The 12,110-nt window shown below is 45.0% G+C and overlaps 1 protein-coding gene across 1 annotated transcript in view; it reads left to right on the top strand.

The window, feature by feature from the left end:
- The window catches only part of DYNC1I2 (dynein cytoplasmic 1 intermediate chain 2), a 225,430-nt gene that overhangs the window by 83,536 nt on the left and 129,784 nt on the right, over nucleotides 1–12,110 (top strand). The window contains exon 5 of the mRNA XM_082260314.1: nucleotides 9,739–9,829. Within this exon, the coding sequence (XP_082116440.1) occupies nucleotides 9,739–9,829 (91 nt within the window). The remainder of the gene's footprint in view (nucleotides 1–9,738; nucleotides 9,830–12,110) is intronic.

Here is a 12,110-nt window from a genome sequence, read left to right as displayed (position 1 = left end):
TCCCCCAGCCCCCTAATATCCCCCTGAGCCCCCCAATACTGTCCTGATCCAGATATGTGCATGGGAGCAGAAGCTCTGCCAGGTCTCTCCTTCCTCATTGGCCGAGACAAAGCAGCAGCAGCAGCCATTGGCTTCTGCTGCTGTCCATCACAGCCTGTGAGGAGGGAGCAGGGCCGAGCTGCGCTGGGTGTCTCATAGACACACAGAGGTGGCTCAGGAGAGTGCCCCCAGACTAAGCAGCTTTCTATGAGGGCACTCAGCAGGGGGGAGGACCTGAGAAGCAGAGGATTGGTGCTGCTCTGTGTAAAACCATTACACAGTGCAGGTAAGTATAACATGTTTGTTATTTAATGAAAATAAATCTGAACCTTTACAAATGTTTTTAAGTGATTTGTAAAGAAAAAATGTATAAAAAAAAAACTAACAAACCTGTTATACTTACCTGATCTGTGCAATGAATTTACACAAAGCAGCCCTGATCCTTCTCTTCTCTGGTCCCTCGCCGGCACTCTGGTCCCCTCCCCCTTGCCAAGTGCCCCATAGCAAACCGCTTGTTGTGGGGGCACTTGTGCGCGCTCGCTCCCGAGCCAGGTCGTTGTATCCAAGTCAAAGAGCGTGGCTCAGCCCAGACACCCCAGTGGAAGCCAATGGCCAGTCAGGAGGGAGAGACCCGTGAGAGCCTCAGGTTTCATGCACATTGCTGGATCGGTATTAAGTAAGTATGGAGGGTTGGGAGGGAGGGTGCACACTGAAGGTTTTTTACCTTAATGCATAGAATGAAACCATCAGCCTTTACAGCCACTTTAAGGCTGGCCATTCTACGCTTGCACTGCCACCACACGATTGACTCATTCAGAGCTGACATGTAAACAGTAGTGTGTAATCATTGGCGCTGCTGATTACACATTGCTGACATTTATATGTCGGACCTAAACTGTAGAAATAGCCAATAGGGTCCATGTACAATGAGCTGTGGGGGCAGATTAAGAACCCGAAACTAGAGCGCTTAACAATGTAGGCACAACAATGTGTAGAATTCCACTTGTGCTGAGCATGAATAGGAATAATAAATGACTGGGGCCTTGCATAAAAATAATATAGTTTTAGGTTTCCATTAATTTAAATACTTGTAAGATAGAACCTCAATTATATGCAATAAAGTTCATCTGAGAAATGAAAGGATGAACATTTTAATTACAGGTTTAATATCTGCTGAAGCAGAGATAACATTAGTAGAGGAAATTTCTGGGGCTTTTTTTTGCTAAGATCCTGCCATCATAAAAACTTTCCACTCCCGTATATCGCTGTGTCTTATTAAAAAGTATAGCGCTGGTCAGATGTAGCTTCAAAAATCACCTTTATTGCAGACAGGCCTTTGCAGCACCAGCCACCAATAGATGTTTACATCCAGCCGAGCTTTGGAGGGTTTTGCTGGCCTGCATGGCTTTAGTGCCGGGTCACACTTGTGCGATGCGGGAAGGCTGCGAATTCGCAGCCTGTACCCGCATCGCAAACGCACATCTGCCAGTTCACACTGCCATATGCGATACGCAGGGGGTGTCAATGAAATGTTAACGACACCCCCGGTTTGATCGCATATCGCAGTGCGATCTGACAGTTCGCACAGGATCGGATCTCACAAGTGTGAACCACTGTGCGATCCGTTCCTGATGTGGCTGGAAAAAAGGGTCATGTGCGTGTTTGGTGCGGATACAGTGCGAATTCAGCCATACAAAATTTGCATCCGCACCTCCGATCGCATGTAATGAAGGAGCAGTGCGCTCCGAATTACATGCGATCGGCGCACTCGCAGAAATGTGAACCAGCCCTCATACAGTATCTCACAAAAGTGAGTACACCCCTCACGTTTTTGTAAATATTTTATTATATGTTTTCATGTGACAACACTGAAGAAATTACACTTTGCTACAATGTAAAGTAGTGAGTGTACAGCTTGTATAACAATGTAAGTTTGCTGTACCTGCAAAATAACTCAACACACAGCCCTCAGTGCCGGTTCACACTGGTGCGATGCGGGAACCCCGCGAATCCACTGTGAGTTCCTGCATCGCATCCGACTCGCAGGCAGTTCACCCTGCCATATGATAACTGCTGGGAGTGTCAATACAAAGTTAATGACAATTAAATTGGACAGGAATCGGAGCGCGTATGTGTAAACACCCATGTGATCCGATTCTGGTGTGGACCAAAAAAAGGGTCCTGCAGGACTTTGGTCTGAATGCGATTCAAAGTCAACCATACAATCTGTATGGCTGAATTCGCATCGCACAGACATCGCATGTGATTTGTAGAGCAGTGCGGTGCGAATCACAGGCGATGTCTGACATCACTATAGTGTAAACTGGCACTTAATGTCTAAACCGCTGGTAACAAAAGTGAGTACACCCGTAAGTGAAAATGTCTAAAGTGCACTCAACAACTTTGGTCGACCATGGCGAGGCCTGTTCTGGGTGGAACCATTCCTGTTAAACCACTGTATGGTCTTGGCCACTGTACTGCAGCTCAGTTTCAGGGTCTTGGCAATCTTCTTATAGCCTAGGCCATCTTTATGTAGAGCAACAATTCTTTTTTTCAGATCTTCAGAGAGTTTTTTGCCATGAGGTTCCATGTTGAACCTCCAGTGACCAGTATGAGAGACCGCTCCCCTTTCACACCTGAGACCTTGTAACACTGAGTCACCTGACACCAGGGAGGGAAAAGTTGGACATTTTCACTTAGCGGTGTACTCACATTTGTTGCAGCGGATTAGACATTATTGGCAGTTATTTTGAGGGGACGGCAAATTTACACTGTTATACAAGCTGTACACTAACTACTTTACATTGTAGCAAAGTGTCATTTCTTCAGTGTTGTCACATGAAAATATATTATAAAATATTTACAAAAATGTGAGGTGTTTACTCACTTTTGTAAGATTCTGTATGCATTAAGAAATTATAATTCATTATTTACTGTTTTTACATTTTCAGTGTACTTTTATAGTACTAGGAGGTGTGAAGGGGAAGTCCACCCAAAAGTTTCAGTATATATCAGTTGCGGATAGTCTGATAGTTTGCTGCTCCTAGCATCTTTTATTTAACCTTTTATTTTATAGAAACCCAGGATCCTGCATTCACTATATCTGAACCTGGAAATGCAATTGTTTTAGTAAATCTAAACTGCTAAATACCTTTTTTTCTTTTCCGTTCATTTACAGACACAGCTCCTGATAGTCTTAACTTTTGGGTTATACTGCCCCCTACAGGAGTAGGACACTAGGCAGAAAAAAACTGGCTATGCCTATGGGCAGTCCCAGGGGGTATACTCACTCTTTCTGCTATAGGTACTCAGTTTGTTTCTGCCTGGTCAGGAGTAAGGACCTAGTTCCTTGCTGGGATCTCTGGTCCTGGCAATTTTTTTTATTTTTAGATTGCATTTTTCTCCTGTTTTTTTTTCCTGTGAGATCTACAATCAACTGCCAGACTGGGTGACGGGCTGAATAATCCAGATCCAGTGGTCACCCCAGTCTGGCCAGCGAGCGCACACGGACCTCAGCTCCACGCTAGGTCGGCCGTGAGATAGCCCCACCAGACGGGGGCTGGCCTGCAAGTTAAACGCCTTTACGAGGTCACATATGACTGGGTCTTGGCCCGAGTTGCAGCGTTCCTCTTGGCAGACAGCCCCCCATTTCGCTGGCGAGGAGGTTCTGTCTGGAGCGGTGCCCACCTGGTTCCTGGAATAGTGAGAAGCTGGTACCCTCTCTCCCCCTGGGGGGTTTTGGGGTGGCCGTTGGCCCCTCCTTGAGACAGTCGGACCCCTGGGTTCTCCTCCTCCTCCTAACCCCATCCTAACCCCACCTCCACTTATGCTGGGGCTGTGTAGGTGCTCTGGTCCACCTCCTGGGGGGGGGGGGGGCAGGGCGCTATGCTGGCGATGGGGGTGGGGGGGGTGCGCCGACAGCGATCGGGCAATCGGCTGTGCGGGGGGGGAGTTGTATCTGGTGGGGGCTCCTGCCAGGTCCCCCCGTCTTGCCTGGGCCTGTCCTTGAGGCCCAGGCATCCCTCCTGGGTCCCTGGGAGCATCATGGTGCCGCCATTTTCTTGTAGTCTGTGTTCTCCATGTACGGCGGCCATGTTTGTCTAGTCCGGTGGGGATTTTGCGGTGGTTTGCCATTAATAATGACAGTGGAGCCCTCTGAGCTGGGATTTCAGTGGAATAAGCCCCTTCTCATTCCCTGGTGCAAACTCCTGGATCCTTCATTTTCTGATCGCCGCTCGTGCAGTGCAAATTTTTCTGGTGGCTGCAATGCCTGGTTTCTGTTGGGTGGTGAGTCTGGTGGGGTCCTCTCCCTCTCTGCTACGAATCGTTTGGTGCTCTGTGACTGCCAACTGGGTGGTGCTGCCAGAGCAGTGGGGGTTGTCACTAAGTTGTTTTACACTTTTTTGTGGAGTCCCCCTGGTGACTCATGGAGTCTTTGGAGCACATCTCTCCACCTGATCCCCTCTCTGAGGCTGTGGAGCCCTCTGGGTCCTATCCATTCATCGATGCACTGATGGCTGCCCTGGGGTCCCCTATGTTGTGGGCGGAGGTGGTGTTTAGGCGACGGGCTGGCATATAGGGCCCCCTACCTTCCCCTGCCTCATCAGTCTCCTCAGATCCTGAATCTGATTCGGCCGCCGTGGACATGGGTCATCCTGCTGGGTCTGTGACCATGCACCCTGAATCCTCATTTAGTGAGGATGATTCCTCCTCTTCTGCAACCGTGCACGAAAAGGCGCTGGTGGATGCAGTTATTGTATCTGTGCTTGAGACTTAAATTTGAAGGATGCTGCTGCAGCTGGGACAGAGGCGCAGGTTCCCATTTGGCACTCACAAGCCATCCAAAGCAGCAAAGGAGTTCCCTTTCCCCTCATATTTTGACAGATTTGTCGCTGAAAAGTGGGGACGACCAAAGCGTCCCCTTGGGGTCCCTAAGCGAGTTGCTAGGCGATGCCCCTGAAAGGAGTCCTTCTTAGGAAGTGGACTGTTCCACCGGTGGTGAACCCTCTGGTTTCCAGATTAAACAAGGCAACCATGATTCCGGTTAAAGAGTCACCGGCCTTTTAAGGACCCTGCTGACAGGAAGGCGGAGGCTGTGGCCTGCAAAATGTACACCCTGGCTGGTTCGGCACTGAGGCCAATATTCACCATTGTCCTGGTGTCGCAGACGCTGACCGCTCGGGCTAGGACTTTACGTCGTAACCTGGAGGGGGAGTAGCTCCCCCCAGCCTTTGCTGAGCTGGCGGACCAACTGGTCCAGGTGCCACAGTTTATCTGTGATGCCTCTTTGGATGCGGCTCCCCCAGTGGCTCGACTCTGTTTTAGCAGTTGTCTTTCGGCATGTCTTTTGGCACAAATGCTGGTCTGCGGACCAGACTTCTAAAAAGGCCTTGACTGATCTTGATGACATCATTAACCACTTTACCACCAGAGGGTTTTGCTGTCTTACGCCCAGGCCACTTTTTGCGATTCGGCACTGTGCGACTTTAACTGACAATTGCGCGGTCGTGCGACGCCATACCCAAACAAAATTTACGTCCTTTATTTCCCACAAACAGAGCTTTCTTTTGGTGGTATTTGATCACCTGTGCGATTTTGACTTTTTGCGCTATAAACAAAAAAAGAGCGTAAATTTTGAAAAAATAACAATAAAATAAAATAAAAAAATAACAAAAAAAAACGGCGTGGGGTCCACCCCCAAAATCCATACCAGACCCGTATCCGAGCACGCAGCCCGATAGGGCAGGAAAGGGGAGGGAACGAGTGAGCGGCCCCACCCCCTCTGGACCATACCAGGCCACATGCCCTCAACATGGGGGGGTGTTGGTGCTTTGGGGCAGGGGGAGCTCTGCACCCCCACCTCAAAGCACCTTGCCCCCATGTTGATGGGGACAAGGGTCTCATCCCCACAACCCTGGCCGGTGGTTATGGGGGTCTGCTGGCAGTGGGCTCATCGGAATCTGGAAACCCCCTTTAACCAGGGGGCCCCCAAGATCCCGGACCCCCTCCCTATGTGAATGGGTATGGGGTACAATGTACCCCTACCCATTCACCCCATAAAAGGCAGTGTATGGAAATAACGACAGGAGACGTTTTGGAAAGTTTATTAAAAATCTTCATCCGGACTTCTCCGCTCTGGTCTTCTCCCTCTCTGCTCTTCTTGTCTTCACCTCTCCGCTCTTCTTGTCTTCTGCTGTTTTGCTGTCCGCTCTTCTGCTGTCCAATCTTCTGCTCTTTTGCCCTCTGCTCTTCTTCTTCCTCCGGTCCTCCTCAGACGATGTCTCTGATTATGCCGGTCTCCGGTCTCTGCAGCTTGTTATATAGCCATTGTGGGTGTGGCCTCCCGATGACGTCATCGGGAGGCCCCACCCCCTCATGTCACAGATGACGTCAGTTTTGGTTGGACTGTCCCATTGTTGATTGCCTTGCTCAGAATTTTGGATCTGTGCTAGTGATGCACCGAAATTTCGGCCACTGAACACCACCAGGCAAAAAAAGGGTTTTCAGCGCTGTGCCGATAATGGCTGCCGAAAACGCCTGGGATTTTTGTCACGATTTTGCTGCGTGTTTACCGTGCTTATGGTGTTTCATAGGTCATGTGACTCAAAAACTGCAACACGGTGCATTTTTGATGTGTTCTTGCTGCGTTTTCAATGCATTTCAATGGGGGATGCATTTTCTTTTTTTTTTTAACTGACCAAATATGTACCAAAAATGCAGCAAGCAGGATTCTTAACACCACTTCAGAAGGTGCCAATAAAGGCCAACAATAAATTCATATTCATTTAAATTAATATCATTAAAAAGTCGAATATAATTATTTATAAAGTGTATATGTGTGTGTGTGTGTATATATATATATATATATATACACAGTGTGTGTGTGTGTGTGTATATGTGTGTATATATATATATATATATATACACACACACACACACATATACACTTTATAAATAATTATGTGTATTATGTGTATGTATGTATATATATAATTTTTTTTTTTTTTTTTTTCTTTTAAAAAACCGTCACTTTTAGTTTGGGCACCAGAATTTTCATTACAGTGCACCACTAATCTGTACTTCTAAAGTAGCATTCTGGGCACCGTAATCTACATTTATTTTCAACCTGTGTCTCACATCCACAGAATATATGGTGTATGTATATAACTTATTACCAAAAATCTTTATAAGAAGGTCCGTTACAGGGGTTGTGGACAACTTAAATCCAGCTCCCCCCAAAAAAAAATCCAAAGAGATTTATAGAAATAAATTTATAGCAGTATTGACAGTGTTTTAATTTTAATACAAACTCGATACATATGCAAAGTTCAGCAGGAGTGCTTATTTTTTTGGGCTAATCTTTTCTTTTTTTTAGATTGATATCCACTCAGGGGTACAGTGAGCGAATTATTGCAGTGTGCGGGCCAGACACAGGATTCTGGGTGCAATGATGTTTATGGCCTTGTACATAAGCACCAGATGTTGGATAACCTAGTCAATAAAATTAAAATAAGGACTGTTCAGAAATATGCTGGCCATACACCTAAAAATAAACAGTATTAGATTTGATCAATTTAAATGATTATTTTACACAGCAAAGAGATCAGTTTGAATGGATTCCAATAGAATTTTCCACCTAGGCAAATAGTTTTTTTATATGTGTGTTTTTTTTTTTTTTGTTTTTTAAAGTGTTCTTAAAGAAACACTGTCAGCCTGCCCATGCGTTGTCTTTGCAACTGGGCCCTCAAATTCCTCATGCTTAACTTGAAGTTCCTTCCTTCATCACAGCTAACACTACATGCCACTACTGAATATGTTGTAGTATGTGACATGTTCCCTTGTGATAGTGCTAAAGCATTGCTAATCGCTAGGGCCAAACACTGTCATATGACCAAGGAAATTACATCAAAGCTGCTCCAGGTTGCCAATGCCCCGAAATGTTTAGCGCCAGCTGTGATCCAGGAATAAGGGAGGATAAGGGTTTTGGGGCCTTTGCAGATACACTATCATTTTTCCTTGCATGGGCCAGGTGACCGTGTCACTAATCTCTGTAAGAAATGGTGCTGTCATCAAAATTTTTATTTCAGAACAGTCATATTGTAACTCGTATGGGCAGCATTCAAATGCATTTTTACTGAAATTACATCTAAGGCCCCTTTCACACAGGTGCCACACCTTAACGGGATCCTTTTGCTCAGCGGAGGATCGCTCTGCTGACCCCCGCTGAGCAGGTGAATGACAGGTCCTGTCCACTTCACTGTGCAGAGTGAACAAAGACACACTCCTGCTCTCCTCTATGGGAAAATCTGGTATACAGTAAACCCCCGCTCCATCGCGGTTCAATTTTTGCAGTCCCGATATATTGCGTTTTTTTTTTTTTGTAATGTTATTTTACTATATAAATCATAAAAAATGAAATATTTTTGTGTTTTCCATAGCTCTTGCTATGTCTCTCAGTATCTTTTATGTGTTTAAATGAGTTTCTATTGTTTTAAAAGTGTGTTTAAAGACCTTAAAATGCTTTTACACGTACAGTGGCAGTAAAAAAAACATGCCTACAATGCATTTTAATAGGGTTTTTCTATTTCGCGGATTTTCACTTTTCGCGGCTGGGTCCGGAACGTAACCCCCGCAATGGAGGGGGGTTTACTGTAAACCGGTCGCCTGTCTGTTTTCATCCGATCCGCCAGACAGATGGAAAATATTACCACCATCTGTCTGGATTTTGCGGACAGGATTCGATGGCGGCGGGTGTCGGCGAACCACCCACCGCTCCATAGGGGAGACTAGGGGGCCGAACAGGTCCTCCTGAAAACCTGACCGGCAGACCTGAACGGAAAACCTGTGTGAATGGACCCTAAAGATACCTGTATGACGGTCTAAAGACATCCCAGATCCATTGACCATATGATGCACAAGCCTCATTAAAAACCCAAAAAAAATCTATCTCCTGCAACATCAATGCTTCATTTAAGAAATGTACCTTTACTTCCTGTCCTGTAGCTACAACAGGAAGTGAGGAAAACTTTCCAAAGTGTGGGAAATCCCCTCTTGGATAGTTGTCTTCACAGCAAGTGTTCCCATTTCCTCTATTCTTGTTCTACTGGTAAACTTTTAGATTTTTTAGCAGTTTCTTTCCCACTGATAATGATCATCATCAGGATAAATAGAGGGTGAATCTCCCTAACAGGGACACAGACAGCAGCAAAAACCTGACGGGTTCTAATCCTATTTACTCTATCCAAAATGATATTTAAAAAACCTTTAGTTATCCTTTAAATGGAGGCCATAGTTCTACTTTAGCTAATAAACCTAATGCTGTGAAGGAGATGGGATGATAGCTTTGCATCTAGCTTCTGCCTTTATGCCCAAGCCTTAAAATGCAATGTCACTAAGAAAATGGAATGTCCTAAAGCTCTCCTCATTTCTCATTCTTTCTCCCCTGTGTGTCACCAACATGTTTTATGCAAATGCATGAGTAATCCAGCATGTGATTGGTAACTCTCTCTTCCCTTCTTTTTTCCCATTCTTCATCTCCATCCATGTATGTTTTTGGTTTGCCATCCTTCTCTTTCTGTTATCCCTTGTTATGTTTTTTTTTTTTTACCAACCCCTCACTTTAACTTGCTTTGGAAACATCTTAAGCGGTCCAACCCCTGCGAATAGTAACAGAGGATACGTGTCTGTTTCACTATTTAGTCCCTCCACCTACGTCTCCCTCCTCTAAGTCTGTGAGCACACCGAGTGAGGCTGGAAGTCAGGATTCTGGAGATGGCACCGGGGGAGCAAGGTATGTGACAATGTTCAGTAAATACTGTAACTGCTGTGTAGAAGTAATTAAGGAAGACCTCCACCTAAGGCTGTAAGTCAATTTTGGTGTTTTGTGGGTATAATTGGGTCTGGGTAGATGGTAATTTATTTGTTAAAATTGGTCATTTCAAGGCACCGATAAATGAGTTCAGGCTTAGAGTTTGGGTCAAGAAGGAACTTGATGACTGTTTTTGTATGATGTGTCCTAAAGGATAAGTTCACCTTTGGGAACATGTTACATGTTCCATCCGTTTTTAGGGTGGAGCATGTAACGTTCCCACTCCTGCAGCGTCTCCCCGATCCACTGCATCTAGTGACAGCCAGCAGGGGATCCACCCCTCCACTTGCTGTCACTAGAAAAAAAAAAAGTTAGGCCCCTTTCACGCTGTCCGATCTGTCGGCGGACTCCGTTTTTCTCAGTGGGGAATCGATCCGCCAATTCCCCGCTGAGCAGGCAGATGGCAGCTCCGTCTCCGCTCTGTGTGCGGAGACGGAGCTGTTAGGTCTCCGCTGTCCTCAATGGGGGAATCGGATGAGAATGGACCGCCTGTCCGTTCTCATCCGATCCGCCAGACGGATGGAAAATAGGGTTTCCATCCGTCCGGATTTGACGGACAGGATCAGATCGGATGTCAGCGGACATGTCTCCACTGACATCCACTGCCCCATAGAGATGCATGGGGCATCCGTTCAGATCCACCTGAAAAACTGAACGGTCCGCATGTGTTAAGGGGCCTTATGGGAAACTGCAAGTACCGTCAGCCTTTGCGGCTTTCTGTTTGTAGTTCTAAATGAACTACCAGGGCGCTTTTAATCGTTCTCGGTAGTTCATGGTCTCTTTCTGTCAGTGTGTGACTGCTTGTACGATGTACGAGCAGACAAATACACTGACAAGTCCGTAAGGAGTCCTGCAGGGAACCTGCGATCTGCTGGTCACGGGTGTAATGCTTTCCAGGCTCCTAGTAAAAATAAATAAATTCACTTTTTTTCACCTGCAAAAATATGTGCATTTATTTATTTATTTTTTTCAAAAAAGTGAACTTATTCTTTAAAGAAGCACTGTGACCAGGCTATGAACGGTATTCCTAAAGCAGAGCTCCTGCACCCCACCAAAAAATTACAATGCAGCAGCTAAAAATACTGTAGCTGCTGACTTTTACTATTAGGGCACTTACCTGTCTAGGGATCCTGCAGTGTCCTTGACAGCCTGCCAGTCTTTTTTTATCGCTAATGTAAACACAGAGCAGCTCCATAGTATTTGTAGCTACAGAGGTTGGTAACGCTTTATTTTCAAAGCATATTTTACTGCTTGTCAAGAATATGTTAATATTTGAACATCCATAGCCTGGTTACAGATCTACTAAGCAGAAATACACTGCATCTGAGCACCACAAATCAAAAATGCTATTTAATTAATCTTTAGTGTTCAAACCATACTCACCCATCTATCAATGTCTGCATGCTTTAGTTTGATGAGAAATCACTTTGGACAACACCCCCTAGCATTTCTGGCCGTGACCATTTTCAGTAAGGGCAGATGATCGATGTAGCATTTACTTCCTGCAATCCATCTGTCCTTAGCTCAGACATGCAGCCAGGAGGGTGTGCTTAACTGAGAGAACCCCTCCTCCTCTCCTGAAGACTCCTGGGATGTATGACCTCATTTGCCTGGGCCTGGAGACCAGGAAGTAACCAAAGAAATAAAAAAAAAAAGGTTAAAACAAATAAATATAATATACTTTCCTATCTATTTACTAATCCTAGCAGCAAAAGGATTAAAAAATGTATATTTTGATTGAGAGAGTGAAGTTCCGCTTTAAACCCACATAGGGATTTTTGTGGCTTGCTGCTCAATTATATGCCCCTGTGTATGCACCCACAACATTTTATGCTTCCGTCTTTGAGGTATCTGTGGAAACCAGTCACAAGATACCTCTGAGGCTTCCTGAAAGAACAAACTTATACCTGTAAAAAACACGTTATTATCCTCACTCCACTGAAGTATCAGCAGATGCTGTATGAATGTATAGCAATTTGTAACAATAGGTTTAGCAGACTAGCGGTCTAGTAAGGAAAACTGTATATCTGTGAAGTAACCTATACAGTATAATTTTCAAATATTTTTTGTATAATAAAAAATGTAACTAAAAACATTGCATGGTCTGATTACATTACAAGTCTGTCCTTATTTAAAAAAAAAAAAAAAAAATATATATATCTATATATCTATATCTATATCTATATCTATATATATATATATA

This window comes from Pelophylax lessonae (genome assembly GCF_965119305.1).
Source record: "Pelophylax lessonae genome assembly, chromosome: 6".
Taxonomy (NCBI): Eukaryota; Metazoa; Chordata; class Amphibia; order Anura; family Ranidae; genus Pelophylax; species Pelophylax lessonae.
This window is presented reverse-complemented; position numbering and strand designations above follow the sequence as displayed.